Below are 22,017 nucleotides of genomic sequence, written 5' to 3'. Positions count from 1 at the left end.
TGCATTGCTGACCAGTTACCAAGCATTATCCCCCGCTCACAATGCTGATTTGACAGGCCTGCACGTTTAATTTTTGGCATCCCCACACCTCCTGATTAGCACTTACTCCAGCACGCAAAGGCTGCACAAGTCCCAGTCCCCACGTTAGATGATGCGGTGCCACCACGTGATTTTGGGTGAGGCCAAAACCCAACTCTAACCTAAATCCAAGCACCCGAGGACCTCAAGGCTAAGCTCTGCAGCAAAGGCACCTGAGAACATGTAGTTCCCTCGGGAAGAACAGACATTATATTGCACAGCTTTCCATCACAAATCCCAAGGGACTGAGATTCTTTGCGTGGAGGAAGGTTAGAGCATGACCTCACAGCTCCCAATCACAGCAGCGTAAGAAAAACAGCACACCCAGTGTTTGGAGAAATGCTTCACACACAGGAAACAGGTTTTTTCCCAACTACGATCCTCTGAATTATGCTCAAACATGTGGTGGATTACCAGGATTTTTTGGGAAGCTAGAGAGAAATCAGAGCACGCCTGCTTACCTCAAATCCTCATACCAATGTGCTTATCTCCAAGCCTCGCAAGGACCTATCGCCTCTCCTGCCTGACTCCCTGTGCTTTATTTCCAGCGTTACCTTTGAAAGTGAGGCTTTTCCCACTGCATCCATGCTTAGTAAAGGAAAGCAAGAAAGGCTTTTACATTAAAAAAACCCCAAGATTTCAACTCTGGAAACATCTGGATAAGGCAGTAACTGAGCTTCTGTAAGAATGGTCAGCGAAGGGTTTGTTGTTTTGTTTCCCCCACTTCTCCTGCCAACAAACAGGAAGATCTTTGACAGATCAATAAAACTGGGTTGGGGGGGGTGGGGGGGTGTTTGTCTTTTTGTTTGTTTGTTTGTTTGTTTGTTTGTTTTCTTACAAGAGGGGAAAGCAGCCTGGATAAGTTTTGATGCAGACCAGACTGCACAGTGGGATTCTTCATCTTCTTCAAGCAAACGTCTTCACATTCCCTTCACTGCCTGGCATTCAGCTGAAGCTTATTTTAAGTAGCCTCACTGTCGGGCTATTTGGACATTGATAGAAGTAAGTTCACCTGAAAGACAAAAGGAAAGCCTACATGAGAACAGCTAAGTTCCAGAAATGATGTAGCACGTAGACTTAGACAAACCAGAAGACAGCTACAAAGCAACCAGCCAGAATTTCCAGCCAAGTATCTACTCACTGGTCATGCTGAGTGGCCACTTCAGCAGCCACAACCTACTGTGTTAAAGTTTGTAAGATGACTTCATGTGTTGCCAAGAAACTCCAAAAAATATGTGCACTAGCAAAACACGTTCAGGGTCATCTTAGATGTCTGAAACACATCTGGGATCCTTCACAATACTCATTTCCCACAGATTACAATGTGGTTTCCCAAACACTTCAGTCTGTAGGAGAAGTGATCCTAGGGATTACCAGACAGACAATTAGAGGAAGCCATCTTCTCCAGGACAACCCCATCTCCTTCCAGGATGTCAGCCCTACTCTGCTCCAGGATAGTTATCGCACATCCCTGTGGCCACATTTCCTGCAGGCAACATCCTCCAATCCATAAACTAGATTATTTGTTATAGTTTTGGCACCTTGGGATGATCATGATTCTCTCCACATTCCCTGGACCACTAAGGTCAAAGTGAGATTATTTTTTTTTAAACCTATTTGGCTTCTGTCAGAGCATCCTAATACAGAGAATTCTTAACCCAAATCATCTCTGAGACCAGAGACCTTATTACATAGTTACATTTCCATAAAGATCTGCACATACTCCCAATGCAATTTAATTCAAATGAACCCTTGTAATTCTCCCTCGTGGTTCCTAAAAGTTGCTTCTTTTTGCATTTGTCAAAAGCATGACTACCTTCACAGGCACAGGGTGTTTTTAAAGCATGTTCACTAGTTTTGATCTCTCTCTGAAAAGACAATGCCCAGAAACAGCAAGACTCTGCTGTGATGTTGTACAACTCAATCCCCAGCAACATCAATCACCTCCTTCAGTTTAAAAAGTCTACTAGATATTCATTAAAAAAAGAGGAACAGAAAGCCTTTTCCACTGAGAGCCTGGAGCTCAGATAAAGCCCTGAGTTTAATCATCCACAATTACGAGGGACAATAAGGATTACAAACACTGAAAATACTCAACATAAAAATTTAACACTCAGAAAAGCCAGTCACGTGAAAGAGGAACTGATAAAACAGGCAGCTTCAATACATACCTGTTCCATTGAGGGACAAGCTATGATCTGAAGATCTTCATCACTAAATTCGTCCTTTAACAAAGCATGGAGTTTCTGGAACATTTGCTGAATGTTATTCTTTTAAAGGAAAGAAGAAAAAACTTAATGTAAAATCCACAACACCCATCTCAAACACAAACCAGAATAAGCACAATGTACATGGAATAGCTACTGAAGTCATCAAGTAGGGAGAAGCGGTTGAGCTTTAAGAGCTTTTCTTCTAAAACAAGCCCCTAACCAAGAAGGAATCCACATTTGGCTGAGAGGTAAGGCCTCCAGCTAAGATGTGCTAAGATGAAACACTGAGTACTACAGACTGAACCCAGAAACTTTAAACTCAAGCTTATCTGGCATTTTTTTTGCCAGGTTTACAGTGGATCTTCCATTGAATCTCTCTCACCCTCTTTGCCTTCAGTGCTTCTGCCCATATGCAATGGATCAAGCTGTACTGGGTTTAGCTGGGACAAAATTACATCTTTACAGGAGTTCATATGGTGCTGAGGGGAAGATGTGCAGAGTGACCAGAACCAGTTGCTCCCCTGTAAGCCTGAGTACAGTGTGAGCAGGATGGCTATTTACACTTTTTTCCTAAGCTTAACATGTAATTGCCAAAGGTATAATTAGATTATTTATTTTATTATTATCATCATTTTAGGTGTCCTTCCCACAGGCTTCTCTGATCAGGGACACCACAGTGACTGTGGCAGTCTCTCCACTATCACAGGTGCGTGGTGTGTGTCACATGTTCACTGGATGGACTGACGACTCCGTAACTCCACGGATATAAACATGCACATAAGCATGTGTGTCCACATATACACTTATAGATGTGTGTATGTATACATTTATATAGATATATTATACGTATAACCATACACACAGAGAAATATAAGCTCACCAATCCCACAAAACGTGTTTAAACTCTCCCCCTAAAAAAAGGCCCAAGCCCTACAGGGAAACACGCTGAAGCACACTGAGCAATACTCACCCTAACTGGCTTAAACAAGATTAGTTCTGTGTCTTTATTGGACAGGTATAACGACATGCTTCGTAAGGTGGAGGGCAGCTTGGTTTTTATTGTCTTATAAGTGGAAGAGACCAGATCGTTGATCTTTGCTGAAAGAAAAAGAAAATACGCTTAATAGGCTAAAACAATGTTCTGCTAGCCAAAACCTACACTCCAGGATGTCAGCTCCACTTCACTGGAGCTGATCACCACCATGGGGTTGAGTGACAGGGAGAGAGTGGGTGACCAGGCTGTGCATCATCAACCCATCACAGGACAACACGCCAGGCAAGGCTTTTCCTTTGGGACCGACTCAAAACCTCAGCCCGTTTCTGCGAGCAACCGCATCCTCCTGAGGCTCCTGAAGTTGCAGCCTTCCAGCCCAACAAAGTTCTATACACACTTATCCCTAGAAAACTAGCCTGGAAAAGAAACTGTTGGGGAATAAACTGTGCTAGTAAAGAGGACAGCACACCATGAATTCTCCTTACTGACCGCAGGCCATGTCTGCGAGAAGAAAAGCTGCACGGCCATCTGGATTTTGAATCAACCAGACAGGAATCCACCCTTCAGACAAGACCTTCATTCTTTACTGCGAGGTATTTTAATGGCTTTACAAGCTCTTTGCTTAAAGGGCAGGGAAAAAACCCACAAAAATCATTCACAGCTTCAAGTTTCTGAAGTTAAAATGCTATGCTGAATTTTTTCCCTCAATTTCTACCGTATCTGAATTTTCTACCTACTCCTGCTTTCCAAGCAAGTGACTCCAAAAATAGCAGAAGCTCTGCTTGGATCTGCCTCTATACACATAATTATCTCCAAACAAACACTAGAAATACTCCTGAAGAAGCAGGAGATGTTAAGTAGAAGCTCGAGTTAGCCCTTGAGAGCACCTGAACCACGGAGCAGCACTGAATTATGAATGAATGTGGCTGGCTTTGCATTCTAAGAACATGATGCAACAGAAGGTTCCAAGGTACAAACTGGAATAATCAGATTTCCCAGTGTCACCAAGAAGCACAACTTTGTAAGGTGAAGAGCAAAAACAACCCAGGGGCACCTAAACTACTCCAACTGTTCCTACGAAGCATTCACATTTGAATCCTTAAGAGCAGCGCGACAACCGAAAGGGAAGTGAGCCCCAAACGCACAGACAATAAAAGCTTCAACACAGACTCAATTTTCCCTACAAAAGCAAAAGCTTTATCATAATGTAATCAAATAATTCCTTAAGCTCGTTCCATATGCAGTTGTGGAAATGCTGTTTTCATGCAAGAACAGTCACGGCTTGAGAAGTACTCAAGCCATTCGTCTACCGCACCGATTAAATGTATATCCTGAAGTTTGTCAGCTTTTAGAGGTACCTTAAGGCATTTAAACTGGCACACAGGAGGAAACCAAAGCTGGGATTTTCAAGAAAAAAAAAAAAGGCAGACAGTTCTTTGGTACTCAGAATTTTTTCAAATCAATCACAGTGCCAGAGTCCGAATTAACCTGGCCACAGCTTTTCAGACTGCTCTGCTTCAGAAGCCAGGCACAGAGACAAGTGGCACTCTGAAAGACCCCATCCCCACGTAATGCAGCTTATATTGCTCTGCCAAAAGCAGTGAGTAGAAGGGGGTTGTTTCTTTCCATCCAATGAGAAGTTTAACACAAGTTTCAAAGCAGAAAGCGATCGTGGCTTTACTAGCCTACAGGCACCTCAGGGGTAACATGAATATAAAACAAAGCAAATACCTGGTTGTGCCCAAGGCTGCTGTGAAAGGCTGTATTTGGGACCTCCTTGAGTGGCCATTGTTTTCAAAGCAGCGACCTAAAACAAGTACAAGCAACAAAACCACGTTTCTTCCAGTTGAATTTACAATTGCAGAAGCCTCTCAGATACTGTATGGAATCTCCCCTGCTCTCCCTTCCATGCACCAACTTAACAACACACAGGGGAAGCAGCCTGACAGAAATGCAGCTCAGAATTACAGTCATGATCACTTCTTGCAAGGAAAACTCAAAATGGGATTAAATTTACAGAGACACTTAGACACCTAAGGACACAAAGAAACCTCAAGAGAGATATGTACTTCAGCAGGTTAGTCAAACTCCCCAAATTTCTCATGAATCACTGGGATCACTTGGACTATCTATCAATCTCATGGGGTACTACTGGCCCCCGACCCTAGAATGTCCTAAATTCTCAAAACCCAGCAGCTTGTGATGTCCATGCAATGCTGCAGCCCAAATTTCTGAGAGATCATGCTCTAAACCCACTCATTCTCAATACACAGGGATCCAAATCACACTTTTCATTTTCCAGAAGCAATAGATCCTGCTGTGTTCTTCTCAAGAAGCCTAGAAATCCTGAGCTCTAGAGCAGGTTCTAGAAAGAAGCGTTCTGTGATTTCTTTTTTGTGCCTATTCCCCAGGATACCTCATCTTTCTGACCATCTTTTATCAGGACTTTGTCACAAACAGGACTCAGAAGGAAAGCCCAGCTCACCCAGCAGCTCGCTGGTGTAGAACATGCTGAGAACAGAAGCTTTTAACACACTTCACAGACAGACTCTAACTCCTCCCTCAAGAACACACATGACCCAAGATGCTTTTTGAAGGCTTTACAAATGCAGTCAAGGCACAAGCCTTCCTGCAAACAGGAGAGCTCCTGCCAACTTTCACAGACCTGCTTCAACTCAGTGAAACACTGAAGCTTCTTTGAACACAAGGGCTGCTTTTGAAAACAAACTACATCATATTCCTTTAATCTGTTGATCTCAAAAATGCCTGGGAAACTGTTGTTGGAATGTAAAGGGAAGCACTAGCTTTTAACAGGAAATGCCATCATATTCAGCTGATCAGACAGAACTAGCAGCTTCTCCTATACCAGATCTGAATAGCAATTCCCCTGTTCTACCAGTACTTCGGTTAGGTTAATGAACATGCAGCATGTTTGTACCTTTGTCATGAACTCCTCCAGCTGTTCTATAAACTGTTTGGTTTGCTGCTGAATAAACTGCTCACAAGCCGACTTCAGATGACGATCTACATCTTTCTTTGAGTCGATATAATGCTCTCTGATTTCTGGAGTACCCTTGAACAGAAGACAACAAAGCTCTCCATTTTATTTGCCAGAGATCACCACCCCCTTAAAAGACCAATATTTTCTTAACACAGTAAGAAACCACGTTACCTCCAGTAAGAACTGTATCAAGGCGTTGTTGCTGTTTAGTCTGAAAAATCTTGAAACTGTCTTAGGGTTCAGGATCTTAAAAGCTGCATCTGTGAAATCAGAAAGTCACTCATGCTGTAAGTCAACTGGATTCAGCTGCAGGAATTAAAAAGCTTTAACTCATTTAGGGAGAAAAATGGCCCAGCCTGATTAGGAACACGACATTAACAACCCCACTACCACCAGGTGCACAGGGACACGCAAAGCTTCATCCACCACTTTTTAACAGCCTCTGTGGTAAACCTGAATCTAAGAGCTGCAGGGCCTAAAGGGATCAATAGATTACATCAACTGCACAGAAACCTGACACGAGGACCAGCACACAAATTGTGTGAGCTCTCTTGTAACCCTACAAAGGAAAAGACTCTTTAGGTAAGCTATGTAACTAAGCAGTTAAAGAACAATGTGCTCCATTTGGCTCACGTTGCCTGGGAAAACCAAGCACAGTCGCATGAAGGAAGTTAGAAACGTCACACTTTCCCTCTGTGCTTAATTATTTTAGTTAGGACTAAAGAACAGAACATAAAGATTGATATACACTCATGTTTATAGCCTCTGCAAAGTCCCAAGAAGTTCTAACAACGCCTGCAAATAATACACAATACTGAAGATAAGCCTATAGCATTGAGGGGATGTTGTTAACCTGGAATCTAGTCAGATTGGGGGTAAAAAAAATTACCAACACAGTTTTAGTATGGCTTGTTGCCCCCACATCATTCATTTATCATCCTACATATCCATCTGTTTTTTTCTCTTCATTTCAGAAGTAATTCTGCACCCCTCTTGCTGCACATAACAATGGGATGGAAACAAGACGTAGGAGTTAAAGAACTGTTCTTAGAGGCATTAAACAAAGAGGGAATGCCAGGTACATAGGCATGTAAGGCTTTGCACTGAACTGCAGATCTGTTCCCCAGTGCAGTTAAAGGAGACTGCAGAGAGAGATTCCTTCTGTTTGCTGAATTATTTCCCACAAATTTCACTGACTCTCAAAAGTGCCCATGTTCGTGATTGAGGAGAAGCTCATAGGCTTCTCATCAATCAAATCACTTCTCCCCACTATATACATCAGTTACAAGAACCTCAGCACTATGCTGCTTTAAAAGAAAGCTGGCCAGAACCACGACTTCTACAATAAGCAGCATCCCTTTGTCTATAAATCCCAAATTAAATCTTATACCTAAACACAGACAGCTTGGGTGGGACACAGTGAAACTCCAATTATCAACCATGTTATTTTTCTTCCACAATTCAACTCCAATATAAAAGCCATAATGGCCCATGAAACACCACATTAAGAACTAAGCAGAAGACTTTCAACACCCCCGCCACCTCTCAATGTAAAGAAAGTGTTTTCCATTACTTACCACTACCACCTGCAAAGCACTGGCTGGCACAAAAATTTATTCCATTTAATCAAGAGGGAGAACAAAATTGTGTGTCAGCCAGGACAAGACACCAAAAGGATGTATTTGCCCTTTAACCTCCAGTCAACTAGAAACTACTCAACAGGTAGGAGGTTTCATTGATGTTCAAATGCAACAGGAGAAACGGTTAGTGGGAGAAGTGCTTGCTCCAGAGCTAAAGCAGCAGCATATTAGATGGCAGGAAAGAAAAGTTATTTCTTCAGCTTTTTTCTTCTGGGATGGAAGAAGAGAAACTTGACATGCTTTCAATTGTTACTCATGTCACCCTCATAAGCCTGACAAGCACGTGACTGTTCCCTTTTGTGCTGAGAAGGGTTTGTTCCCTGCCTTTTACAAAGGAGCTCTAGTAGAATCTTTAAAATCCTGACCATGGCCACTACTCTCTGCTTTCCCTTCCTACAGCAGACACGGTTGCTACATAAAACTGTTCAACAATACTGTTTATTGAACTTGCATGGTCAGAAACCCTTCCCTAAGCAAAACCTCACAGGAAGGTCTAGGAAATCTTAACTTGCTCTGTGCAAGTAAACTACCTGCTTTTAAATTCAGCTGCTAAACAGCAGTAACAAAAGATGTTCCTTTAACGGGTCAGAGAAGGAGAAAGACATCTCTGTGCAAGAGAAGTGTAGATTCCTCAGCTGTTCTTAAGGAGGACTGGATATACCTAAATTAGGTCAGCAGCAAAAAGCAAAAGCATTTCATACACAAATGAAGAATGTTAGATACATCTTGAATCGGCCTGAAGAGAAGGGTTCAGTTGTTTTTACAGTGGAAATAAGAACAAAGCAAGAGATTAGAACAAGCATACAGGTCATTGCAAGTGAACATAAAATAAACCCATTACTTTTGCTGGCACATCAAGGGAGGACAATCCCATCCCGTTCTGTAGCCAGCAACTGTTCAGTACCTCTAGTTTTCTTAAGGTCCAGGGAAATTTCCTTAATGGTGAAATCAGTGTGGAAAGGAGCAATTTGTTCACGAAGAATCAAGAGGTGTTTTATTAAGAAAAGCTGTCCATCAACCTGGGTCTACAGCACAAGAGAAAGAACACACATTACGAGTAGAAAAACAATTAAACAAAGTGCAAAGTTTCAACACCCCCACTTTTATTAGTTACGCCCTGCAACATAATTAATAGCAATAATCTTACTAACAAGCTTTTTCCAGTAGTCTGTAGTGCCATTAACTACACTCTGGGATCAACAAATCCCACTTCTGTGCTGTTCCTAACACGTTGCTCTGCATCAGACTTTATTCACATTTCTTAGAAGAATTTGATTACGCAGCTCTATTCCTGAGCATCCACATTAGGTACAGGCATCCATTATTTGAACAAGGGAAATTTACTCTTCACAAGAGCCAGGAATCATTTCATGTAATTCATATAATTTATAGTTGAAAAACATGAGGTTCTGAAAGATTTTTTTGGATCATTATGATGATTAAAAAAGAAAAAAGCCAAACAGATAATCAAGGTTATGACAAAAACATTAACTGTGCTATTGTGCAAAGGTCTTACCAGGCGTTTTTTTCGTGTCATTAAACTCAAGGCTTAGTTAATTTCTAAACAGCACAGCAATGATACAAAGAATAAAATGAGGCCAAGTTCACACCACTGAGACGATCAATTCTGCACCGCCTGTTATTTTAGCTATGTGCTTCATACTGCATGCTGCTTTTAATCTCTGAAGTTCATGGCTCATTGAGGTAAATGGAGGAGGACTCAAGAACTCAGATTTGCTTTTGCAAGCTGGAATATTCCTTAAGAGATACTCTTGAATAAAACAGTAACAAATCAAGTTAGATTTAAATCTGCAGTTTTAACAGATAGAAATGTTTACTAAAAATAAGTGCTGGAAGGGTTTCTTGAGGGTTTTTTTTTAACTATTATTCTTACACGCATGATTTCACCAGATAATGTTAAATTAATATGCATCAAGAGCAGTGGCACAGATCCAAGTCCTAGGCTAACCCACCTAGGGCCCGCTGCAGGACCAGTTCCCTGTAATACTTTAAGTCAGCGCTGACCCGATACACAGCACTGGAGTGGATTATTAACTGCAGAACTCTGAATCAATTACACATGGAATAGTTACCTGCTCAAGCTAGGAAGAAACACTGTTTGCATTTCTTTTTAAAGATACTACGCTTAACAGATATTTTTCAAAGGATGCTCAAATACTTCAAAACAGTTCTCCATTTCCCACAGCAACTAGAACTTTAATAAATATTTAATGTTGACATAAATTCAACAATTTCAGCCTACTGTGACTTTCCCTCTATCTTTCTTTGGTTGTTTTTTTTAAAATTCACTTCCCAGATGTTAGGAGTTAGCAAATTGCCTCAGCACTTTTACTAAAGGAACAGTAGCAGGAAAAAAACAAATGTTTCCTCCAACTACTTGAAGGAACACTTAAGGTTAAAATGACTTGATGAAACTGCATTCAGTTCTGAACAACACATCAGATCAAATCTTTTGATTTACAGACAGTTCTGAGCAGGAAATATTTAGCAACTTCTCCCAGTGAATTTAATACTTAGAAAGATTTTTGAAAGTTCAAATAATGGAGGGGAAAAAAGGAGAAAAGAGTAACAGGTAGCAAAAAACAGGGAGAGGCAGAGATTTCTAGCAGAGTTTTTCTTTAGGCATCACTTGGCTGAATTCACATGAGCTAGAGCAGCCTGTAAACACGATTGCTCTGACTGGAATTCCACCTTTTCAGATAGGCTAGCATGTGAATCACTGCCTTCGCTTATACAATACATTAACTGTAACTAAAACCTGGCAAATCCATCGGGTCTCTGGGGACAGAGCAACATGCTTTCACTTGAGATTTCAACACAGTCCTGAACAACTGCCTCACAGCTTCAGACATACACGGGGTAAAAAAAAGAAATAAATATTAATCATACCAAAAGCACAGACTCTGACCTTGTTTTTGCTGATAGAATCAGCAGCTCCCAGCAGCGAGTGGATGCAGGCAGATAAGGCTTCTTGCGATAATCCCTGAAACACTGCCCTCTGCGGGGAAGAGAAAATAAGACACACACATGAAAAGCGTTGGCAAAACTCAAGTAGGATTTAAGAGCTGTGCCTTGTGAAGGATGTGCTTCCCAGCACATAAAACTCTAGATTAGTGAGGTACAAACATCACGTCTCAGTGCACTAAGACAGGATGAAGCATTCCTATGTAAAAGCTTCCTACAAGACTTAGACTGGACACAGGCAGACACCCAGGCACACACACCCTGTTCACCCACTGGCTCTGATCTGTGCTGGGGTAGTGACATGGCCAGTGACACCTGCACAGCTAACGGGATAAACAAGGCTTACCAGCTAACCTGACTACACACTTCATGTGTCAGGGTTACCGTCTCTGTGCTCAATTTATACTTGCAATAGATGAGAGATCATTCCAGTGAGCTTAACCTCAAGCAAAGCCAAATTGCCTCTACATTTGTGCCAGGTTAGTAAACAAACATGACAGCTGCCATGGCCCAGGTGACAGAGAGCAAGTAACTCATTAAGCTGCAGCAAGTAGATCACACAGCCGAGCTAGCCAGGGGAACACTGCTCGCCTCTGCTGTGACTCCTACGTGACAGCCCTGACTGCCCCACGACTTGCCAGCACTGCTTCATTCATTTCTTCTACCTGGCAAGGCACCTCAGCTCTGCAGAGCATCTTGGTGACAAATAACTAAGTCACTGTGCAGATAACGCTACAAGTGAGCCTGGCAAACACTACAAAAATGACCTCCAAAGACCTAGCTGAAAACAAGGACAAATACTCATTTATTTTTAATGAAGTGGATATATTAAGCAATAAAGTATTAATATTTCCCAGCTTCTTTTTAAGCAAATAGCATCTTGGTAGCAGTTTCACAAAACACCTATCAAAAAATATTTTGAAATGCATTAAATGTATCTAAAAGATACAAAGCATACAGAAAAGCAAAACCACCTGCATTATGCTTCTCAGAGACTGAACTAGCCTGTGATGCTATTAGGTGACAGACAAAAAATAAAAATCAGATTCTAAAAGGCAAGTCTCAAAATACTTGTGAAGTCAACAGTGGTTTTGTTTCCATTAGACATGAAGATTCCTACTGCCTTAAACTCTGGGAACTTCTTTTCCATTTTGGAAGGTGAAAAGACGTGTGACAAACAAAGCATCGAGAACATTTCCAAAATATAGGAGTAGTAGAGTCACAATTTTCAAGACCAGAAACATCACATTGTCTGATGTCCTGCAAAGCACACAGCAAGAAACACATTCCCCACTAATTTCAGCAATAAGATCATTCTCTACAATCGACCCAGAACTTTCTATTCTTTCTTCACCTATTATTCACTCCTCAACTCTGGTTCAACAGGTATCTCTAGCTTCAGACTTTGGAGTATTTCTTGAACAGTAAAAACAATAGGTGTACAAACAACTCCCTTTTTTCTAGTTCTACAAATACAAAACTGTCTTGGAGATAAGGACCTAAATTTGTCAGCTCTCCTGTTTTACATAAAGACAGCAGTAAAAGGACTAAGAGATAAAAGAAGCCAGCAACTGTCCATTCCTAACTTACATCACAATATTTAGACACGGTGCTACATACTTCCTAACTGCAATTAAAAAAAATCAGATAAAGGAATTCTTTGCATACATCTATACATCTGTACAGCTTGGAGAGACACACTAGAGTCCTTCGAACAGTAGGATACCACATCCCGTGCAGATCTGCTGGTGAAATCGTGGTCTGGTGCCTGGGATTCAGGGATTCTGCTGAACCTGTTGGAAAGCAAAATACACGTGACAAACGTGGCCATCCCTCCTTTCAACTGCAGGAGCCCACAGTACCGATCCACAGTGCTTTACACTGACTCCACAGTAAGAAGACATCTTTTACTGCACACAAACAGGTGAGGGTTGGGTTTTTTTTTCCTTCTATGCAGGTCAGTACCAATTCCTGGTGTGGATAGAGCACGTGGCTGTGAAAGACAGTAATTTGCTTTTCAGGGATGGCCAGTTTTACAGGCATGTCTCCACTGACACACACCCACTGCCCCATGTAACAGCTGAAAAAACCAAACAACTGGGGGCAGAGAGGAAGCACAGGAGAGAAAACAACAAAGGTGAGTGGTCATGGAACTATAGGAGATGCTCAGGAGAAAAAAAAAAAAAGGTGGGGGAGAAAACTCTATCAATTTTCTTTCTTCCTGCTCTTGTTTCTGCTGGGGACAATCCTACAATGGATTAATCCAGTGCAGAAAGTGTAGGGTTTAAACATCGTGTTAGTAACTGCAAAACTAATGGCAAAATCAATTTTGCCATGAGGGGGTTGTAAACATAGAAAAGTGTTCCTCTTAGTAACCTTTGTAGTAACTCTGTATGCTCAAAATGGATTTTCCCAACACCTGACAGTCTTGTACTATTTTTATTTTGTTCTTAAATCCCAGGAAACAGCTGAGTGAATGCATCAGAACCGATTCAAATTAACTGCAACCATTCAAAAAGTAAACATTTCTAAAGTTTTATCTAATGATGGAATAAGCACATGTGTTTGTGTCATCAGTGGGGGAACCGTCTAATACAGTTCAGCAATATCCTTCTACCTTTTTCAACAATAAATTTGTCGTCACAGTAATTAGAAGGCCTGTAAGACCTCAGCTGTCAGTTTGAGGTTCCTAGGGTACTTGTTAGTCACTTCAGCTACTCCTGCAGGCACTGAAAGGAGAGAGGATCCTTTGAAGGGCAAATAATCCCAATTATCTCAGACACTTATCTTCAAATTACAGGACACAGGTTCCTCCCATCTCCTGAATGCAGGTGGGATTTATGGGATTTGTGAATGCCACACACCCAGCCTGAAGAGAGATGAACTCCACTCTCAATGGGATTTGTGGAGCCCAGCCAGATAGACCTTTGCAGGGCTTGCAACTACCAGGTAACCAGAAGTAGAATGAGAAATGACTGACAAAGAGCCGAGAAAGGTCCTGCTGGGAAAAATAACAGTGTACCACTCTGAACAATGACAAAATAAAGGGAGAAGTTCTTCACTGATCTTATACAAAAATGTAAAGGGTTGTAACACTCAAATGACTGGCATCAGAAGAGCCATGTTTCATGGAATTTCCTTCCAGCTCACTGTAATTTACAGGTGCACAGGTCACTTATTTAAAAGGCCACGGAGCCTGTTCTGAATTACTGCAAACAGCCAGAACTACTGGCTGGTTTCAGGAAGTGGAAGCGCATTCAAAGGAAGAAGTCACCTTCCCAGGTAAAGGCACACACAGAGACACCCCCAGATGCTCAAAGCATTAATTTAAGAGACATGCCTGACACACCAAACCACCCTTCTCAGCACAGCTAAGAAACAGAAGCATCCTTAAGTATATATCTTGACGGCAGGGCCGCTACTTTGCAGTAGAAAACACAGAAGCTCAATTCTATACCAAGTACAATAGACGCTGTCAGCTACAAAAGTAGCTGCTTCACAGAATGGATGGCACTGGAAGCACAAAGAAATGCCACCAACAGAACAAGTTGTTTCTCATTAAAAATAAAAAAGGTTAAAACCTTAGGACAAAGTTCTCACCTCCCAAAATCTCTTATGAATTTCCCTAGGAAAATAACCCTTTAAGATACAAGCAAGTTTCTCATTAAAGGTTCAGTGCTCAGCCTCCATGAGTTTTAATCTGACAACGTGAGATGTATTTCATACCAGATTTAACTAAGCTGCAGGACGCGGGATCTTCTAGCCGGACATCTGAAAATGCAGCTTCAGAGGGTGGCTTCTTCTGTTCCTCTTTTAAACTCTGTGCAATTTGCTGCAGAGGAAGACATACCCCAAAATGTTAGTATTATTTTCCCCTTAAATTAAGTAGCATCACACTGCTTGTATTACAATAGAGAAAAGCATACTAAATTGCAGGAGTTGGCTCCACTCAGCTCCCCAGTGTTTCAAGGGTATTAAAAGATCTAGGTTTTCAACACAGTAGCAGAAACACCAGAATACCAATTTAAGATTCACAAGTATTCAACAAAATCTGTGTAAAACACTGGTCTTTCATTCTGTCTGTTTTTACTATCTTTAAATAATACCCAGTGAAGCTACCTAGAAAGACAAGCTCAAAACAGGAGAGCCCAACTCAACACTCACAGAAATTATCTGTATGAAATTCAAGTGATGGCTTTACTCCGATAAGCCACATGCACAGATGCCCCCAAAGAAGTCTCCAGTTTATTCCCTGTAGCATTTCCACAAAAAGCTTTCCCCTAACATTACTCAACACTTCCACACTTTAACCTTTTTCACTACTTGGTCAGCTTTAAAGCAATGGGAGGCAGCAAGAGCGGGGAAAGAACTGCATTAATATTTGAGCAGAACAGCAGAAGAAATATTTCTGCCCTGTGCTTTTAACATTTAAATTATTCATTTACTCAGACAGAAGGTCGCTGTGAATAGCAAAGTTTTGAGGTTTAGAAGCAATCAAGTAACAAAATGAATCTCAAACCAGGCAAAAACCAGTCTTAAGAGGACATAGGAAGAGCAGTGTAATTTCTGGGATGAACTGTAAAACTCACTCCCTTCTTCCTAATCAACAGCCAAAGGACCCCCGATAGAAAACAAGGCCTTGCATAGACCAGGTATCTGCACTGCTTGCCTGCAGAAGTTATAACTAACATTAAAAAGTTCTCACAATCATTTTTTTATCCAGTTCTGTTCACACAATTTTAGAAAAACAAAACAAAAAAAAAACCCACAATCCCAAAACACACCAAAATAAACAAAATGCCCAACACCACCAAAAAAAAAAGCCCCAAACCAATCAAACCAACCTGGACTCGTAACAGTTATCCTGGTAAAGCTTCTATAACTAGTTGTTCTGGATGGAGGGATCCCATTTAGCTACATTTTGTGTGGTAGGCTTCTCAATTACTAACTTCTCAGTCCTTAAGCTTTCAGGATAAAGGACAAGTATTCTACAAACCCACTAGCTTCAGGATTTGTAAATGCCTTCCTAAAAACCTACTGATGTCCTTCACAATCACCAAAGCATAAACTGTACCATAATAAAAGCTTTATATATGCATAAAGACAAGAGTACAGCAATATGAGTTCCCCACCAGTTTGTCTGTTTACAGGCAAGAATCAAACACAATAAGGCAGTGTTACACAACATTTGCTTCTTCCAGCCCACAGCAATAAATATATATAGCTATAAAGCTTCTGTGTTTTGAGTAAGCAATGCTCTGATTCTGAAGTCAAACAAGCAGCTTCTCTACCAAGTGGTCAGCTGCAAGTAAATCCTACAATTTTCTTCACACCACCAGCCATTCTTGTAGATGGAAAGCAGAGTAGAGAAATGAAACCTGGATCTTGACAGTCCATGACAGAATTGCTGTTCTCAGTCAACTCAATCCTTTGACAGTTTAGGCCTCACTCATTATATACTGAATGGCAACAGTTATTGGGGGGAAGGGGTCTTCACTATGCTTAATCCCTTCCATGCATTGCTACCTTAAGTTTGCATATGAAGTGCAGTTTATTCTAGCAAAAAACCAAAGGTTTTCATTGGCCACTTTTTTTTATTTCTGTGAGTAATTTCATTCTGAAATCATTCATCAATATAATATTAACCTTTTAAAGTAGGCAGAACTAGTTTGAATTGATTCAAAGGGCTTGAAATGACTACAGAGATGGCTGCAAAAAAAGCTACTGGAAACTTTTACTGTCATGTTAAACTATACAGGTACAAGCAAGCCTCCACTCACACTGAGCATAGCTTACACACACGTGTACCAAACACTAGTCAATCAGTAAACAAACTTGCAAGTAACTGTGCCTGTCTGAAGCTCCTCTTCAACTCCAGCTCAACTAGAAAATACACTGGCTAATACTTACAACTTATAAAAGTGCAGAAATTTACAGAGAAAATTCAGAAGCCTCAGGTTTAAATAAAACTTAACTATGAGAACTATCACCAGTTTTACTGAGGTTGCTATAAAAAAGTTGTCTGACATCTAGTTTAGGGTCATAATTTAATCAGCAGGTACCAATATGACAGTGCAGAAACTATACATACACCTAAGAACTGGAAAACCCCACCTGCAAAGCACTGTACCGCATGGTTGTATATACTGCACATAAAACCAATTGAGTACAATAAAAAAGCTGGTGATATATATACCTCCATCATCTCCAACTTGTCAGGATATGCAAGATCACCTGGAGCAGGCTTGTAGCCCGTGATATCAGTCTGGATGTAAATATGTGTCCTATAAACAAGACGCTCTTGTACGTCTTCTAACATCTGCTTGACACCAGCTGCAAATGCACCCAGTTGTTCAGCTGAAGAAGGGTAAAAATAAAAAGGACACAAAATTGTTAATTACAGAACAAGCTTAGAGACACAAAAGTTTGAAGTATCACATATAGAACCGTCACATAATTGGCTTGCTGCAGATGAAGTCAGGCTATTTTTGGAACAGTGGCATGCAAACAAGTTTGTGACAATGAATTACTGAACTCTGTACTGCAGTTGCTTGAGCTCCCCAAATTTGCATTGGATTGTGTAAAAGCCATCTCACCCTGCTAGCATCAGGCACTTTAACTATTCAAGACCTGTGTATGTTAAATGGCATTTCTGCCTGGACACCAAACCAACGTGGTCTGTGGCTGCAGCATGACAGCCAGGAACTGACAGCTAACTCACCGACCTACCTACCAGAACACAAGATCCAGAGCAGCTCACGCCCCAGAACTATTTTATCAGCCCGAGTTTAAGTAGTAGAAAGTCACTTCTTAAGATTAGCTGAGAGATTATGCCACTGCTTGTCTTCCTTAGTCCCAACAGCGTCTCAGCGCTACTTCCAGGCAAGCGAGCGATTCCCCGTGATACGGGCACGAAGAGCTGCGCTGCATTACACACACCAGCTGCCAGGGGTGAGGTCTGGTGCAAGGTTGAGACTGTGAAATGTTTCCATTATGAGTCTTTCTAAAGGAAACCAGCTACCAGATTTTTTTTTCTGACCACCATCAGCTCACTTGTGTGAGCTCTAAACACTTCCAAGCCCCAAAATCTCAAGCAACTATGTAACTGCTCCACTGAAGTTACAATTTCTAGTCTGGGAAACACTGCGTCAAGGAGAATGAAAAAAAATCCTGTTTGCTTTCCTCTGTTGTATCATCATGCATGCAGAAAGCTCTGCACAGATGATGCATTAGCAGGGCCAAGTGAGGCAATTCAATCACTTGAAAAGTTCATTTAAATCAATCCTGGTGCATGCACAGGCACTGATTGGGTGGATGCTTGCTTGCATTTTTGCAAGCTAGAGAAAGCAGCACACTCTAACACCAATGTATTCATTTAAATGAAGATATACACAGACCCATAAACACAGGCCTTTCTATCACAAAATGGAAAAAACCTTATTTAAAATAACCTTACCTCATCTTTGACGTATTTAAGACCAATAGAAAGAAAAAAAATCTAAGGATTTTTCTGCCTATGCAATTTATTAGTTTTATCAGTTAAGAAGACAGTTAAAAACACTCAGGTTCCATCTGTAAGTTACCATTGTTCTGTACATGATCTTCAAGCATCTCATTTTTGAGAATCCCACAGAGTTCAGAAAGTGTCTCTAAGTGAATGACATGGATGATCATCGGCCTCAGGACATCGTACAATGAAAGACACAACTTCTCCAAGAGTTCACTAGGAAGAAGAAAACAAAGCAAAACACTTTCAGGATCCTGCAATGTCCAAATAAAATTATATCACCAACACAGATGGTTTTATGGCCAAGATTTTCAAAAGCAGGGTGTGAAAACAATGCAATGCTGTATCACAGAAAACTTAGGAATGTTTAAAACATGAACCCCTGATTTCCTACAAAGTCTTTTAAGAGCTGTATGATACCAACTGCTTAAAAGGGTGGTAGAGTTTTTAATTCATCTTAAAATAAATACTAAAACAAACAAACAAAAAAACCCCAACCTACAACTCAACCTACCATACAGAGAAGGTACTGCAAATGATTTATCTGGCTTCTGGGTAAAGAATTGTTCCTGTTGAGCTCAGAATCACACCCCCAATTTTTCCCTTCAAAAAAAACCTCATCTGATTCCAAGTATCCAATAGTTTACTAGAAGCAGGAGGAGAAGCTTGGTAACCTTTTCCATAACAGTTTCCAACACCGCAGGGCACACTTCCCAGTGTAACTGAAGCCACACCATCACTGCAATATGAAATCCCAGAAATCCCACTTTAGCTTTTTTTTTTTCCCTGTTGAAACCCATAACTATTTTGGTTTACACACCAGTAGCATTCACTGTAGACATTTCCATCATTCTCAGTGCACCCTTCACTAAGCACACATTAGCTCGTAACACTCTTGCCAGTAGCTGAAAATTCAAGTAATTCCCAGCTGGAAATATAAACACTAAGAATATTTCAGTATTTACAGTGTGGTACAGTTGTTGGGTTTCTAGCACTATATTATTTTTCTTTCTAATTCACAAAAAGCACCTGACAATAGGACAAGGAGACTCAGCTCCTGTCAGAGTGTGGCCAAAAATGTTCACAAAAGAATGCTCACAGAAGAACCACTCTGAACATCTTCCTTCTGTTGTATTCTATAGCTTTACAAGCACCTGGATAAAACAGTAACTCTCCATATTTAAAACAGAAACAAAGCAGAAAGTTTCAACAGCCTTATTACTAAATACAACACAACTTCAGATCTCTTGGCTAGATTTCTGGTACTCTTACCTGTACACAGACAACTAGCTATTGTATCTTCAAAGAACCTCAGCACTTCAGAAAAAAATGAGGTTAGTTATTATGCAGCTAAGGAAAACCTAATCAAGTAGCTACTGTTTGAAACCTTTTCCTCAAAATAGTTTATTTAGATGTAGGCAAAAAAAAAAAAAGGGAAGCAAGTTCTTTTAAAAGGAGTTTAACTACTTTCCACTGAGACTCAAAAACAATCAGAAGTCTGTTCTCATTCTTGGGGCAAAGAGCAAAGGTGATGAAATTTTTGTCTCAACAACATTTTACACTGATTTCAATTCGGAATGTTTACTTCAGGATTTGGACTGAGGTAGGTAAGTTTGGTTCTTAAGTCCCACATGAGACCTCAGTTTCTCACAGAGGGAGTAAGAGTGCTACAGCCCTGGCACTATGGCTTACTTCTAGCAAGGCTTTAAGTGTTTGTGGTTTTCTTTTAGCATTAAAGGACAGGGAGCATGGTGGGCAGTACTTTTTCCAGGTTATGCTTATTCGACTCGAGCTGCACTTGATTTTAAGGTAATACAACACTCAAAACCAGTGTCTGGTTACATTAATAGGAATATACTCTGTGTATGAGCAGCTATGAACATGACCTGCCTGAATTTCTAAGTGGCATATCATTATTAAAACATTATCTGCAAATTGGAGAAGGGGAGTAATTGCTCTAATGTTACAGGTCTGTCTTAAAAAAACTTGAAATACCTTTATAATGCAATCACCTTGGGCAGACAAAACCCTGTCCCTCTTCTAGACCTAGGCAGAGCAGATACAGATACTATCCCTGCCAGGTCACTACCCTGCTTTCCCTTCAACCCATACAGCCACATGCCAATATTCCATGGCAGTAAGGCCAGCTTGCTAACTCTAAATCCCTGATGAAAACCAGCTGCAGTTCATCAGCTTTATTTTACACTGAAGTAAATGAAAAGCACTTGAGCAGCTGACCATGCAAACTGTTGGCACAGAGGCAGTGCAAAACCAGCTGAGAGCTGTAGCACTGTAAACTTCTACAGTTATTTCCAAAGTAACTGTGTATCTTTATCTCTTTCAGATCATCTACAGAGCATCTATGTTACTCAGATTATTTATGGAAAATGAAAACTATTGGGTTTGCTTGAAGAAAACAGAAAACAAAATAACACCAAATTCTAATGCATAAAGCAATGAAGACATTTTTTTCTTACTGTTTCGTACCAAACCACTTCAACACAACCCTATCTGGCACACAACATCTGCTACACCACAGCACAGTAAAGACAACATACAGTAAACCAGAACCAGCATGTACCACCTACTCCAGTTTTGGTGTTGGTTTTGTGAAGAACTCATTGTAAAGCTGGTGTTCATCCTGGCATACGTGGACCATGAAGGCACAACCACTTCGTACCTGTATTCACAGAAATACAAATACTTGATTACTAAGTTATTTTCCTTGCATCAGTACCACAGGAGGTGTTACAATTATTATTATGTATTATATCCTTCATTATATTAGATTTTGCATTATTATTACTACTACAGCTATGATTAAATTGAAGCTTTGTGAAATTCAAAATTATTGAGATGATCTATAAAAACCAAGGCCTGAAAAGATGTTACCAGCCAAATAAAAGCTCATTGTGCAACTTCTTAGCCCTTTTTGTTCCTGATGAAATTTAAGCAACCACATTTTATACTTTTGCAAATAGCCCTCTGTGAGGTTTGCAGCACAGCAAAGTTTAACAGAATAACCTTCCCTAAAACATGCATTACTTCAAAATATTAGTAAAACTTTAATGATTCAAAACCACAACAGTGACAATTCTGCATGTAAATGATCGAATTAAGGAAGTACATTTTACCTGGGGGAAGGGAAGGACTGAAACATAACAAAAACCCCACAAGAGGTGACTGTTACCTACCAGAGCACAGTGATCTCTGTTGTTCTGACTGGTCAATTCCGTAACAGTGCTGGCGATACTTGGACCAAGCAAAAGCTCCCTCTGGTCAAGGTAACATTGATGGATTTCATTGAGAACTTGTTGATACCTAGCCAAAAAGAGGAAACAGTAACTGCACCCTGAAGCTCATTTTCTGGGACACACAAAATTAATTCTAACACCCCCTTTTAGGTCTACATAATTTCAATTTTTAAAACTTTGTTTTAGATGACTAGTGTGTTACTTACACACAAGTCAGGATATTCAAAATTTAAAATTGTTGAAAATGAACTCTGTAGACATACTCACTCTGGCATTTTTTCAGATCTTTGCTCCACTTGTTCAATAAGAGTCTAGTCCATAAAAAGAAAAAAAAAAGCATCATCAGTA

The 22,017-nt window shown here is 40.5% G+C and overlaps 1 protein-coding gene across 1 annotated transcript in view; it reads right to left on the bottom strand.

The window, feature by feature from the left end:
- Positions 1 to 1,060: 1,060 nt before the first annotated feature.
- The window catches only part of COG3 (component of oligomeric golgi complex 3), a gene marked incomplete at both ends in the record, with an annotated part of 30,383 nt that continues 9,426 nt past the window's right edge, over positions 1,061 to 22,017 (bottom strand). Inside the window, 15 exons of the mRNA XM_084275063.1 lie at positions 1,061 to 1,090; positions 2,250 to 2,348; positions 3,259 to 3,386; positions 5,014 to 5,089; positions 6,221 to 6,355; positions 6,455 to 6,543; positions 8,828 to 8,948; positions 10,853 to 10,942; positions 12,577 to 12,701; positions 14,635 to 14,740; positions 17,105 to 17,265; positions 18,492 to 18,631; positions 21,004 to 21,095; positions 21,610 to 21,736; positions 21,937 to 21,980. Coding sequence (XP_084131189.1) covers positions 1,061 to 1,090; positions 2,250 to 2,348; positions 3,259 to 3,386; positions 5,014 to 5,089; positions 6,221 to 6,355; positions 6,455 to 6,543; positions 8,828 to 8,948; positions 10,853 to 10,942; positions 12,577 to 12,701; positions 14,635 to 14,740; positions 17,105 to 17,265; positions 18,492 to 18,631; positions 21,004 to 21,095; positions 21,610 to 21,736; positions 21,937 to 21,980 — 1,563 coding nt within the window. The remainder of the gene's footprint in view (positions 1,091 to 2,249; positions 2,349 to 3,258; positions 3,387 to 5,013; positions 5,090 to 6,220; positions 6,356 to 6,454; positions 6,544 to 8,827; positions 8,949 to 10,852; positions 10,943 to 12,576; positions 12,702 to 14,634; positions 14,741 to 17,104; positions 17,266 to 18,491; positions 18,632 to 21,003; positions 21,096 to 21,609; positions 21,737 to 21,936; positions 21,981 to 22,017) is intronic.

The sequence above is a fragment of the Gallinula chloropus genome (assembly GCF_964237585.1).
Source record: "Gallinula chloropus genome assembly, chromosome: 1".
Lineage (NCBI taxonomy): Eukaryota > Metazoa > Chordata > Aves > Gruiformes > Rallidae > Gallinula > Gallinula chloropus.
Note: the sequence above shows the minus strand (reverse complement) of the source record. Positions and strands in the feature narration are given on the sequence as shown.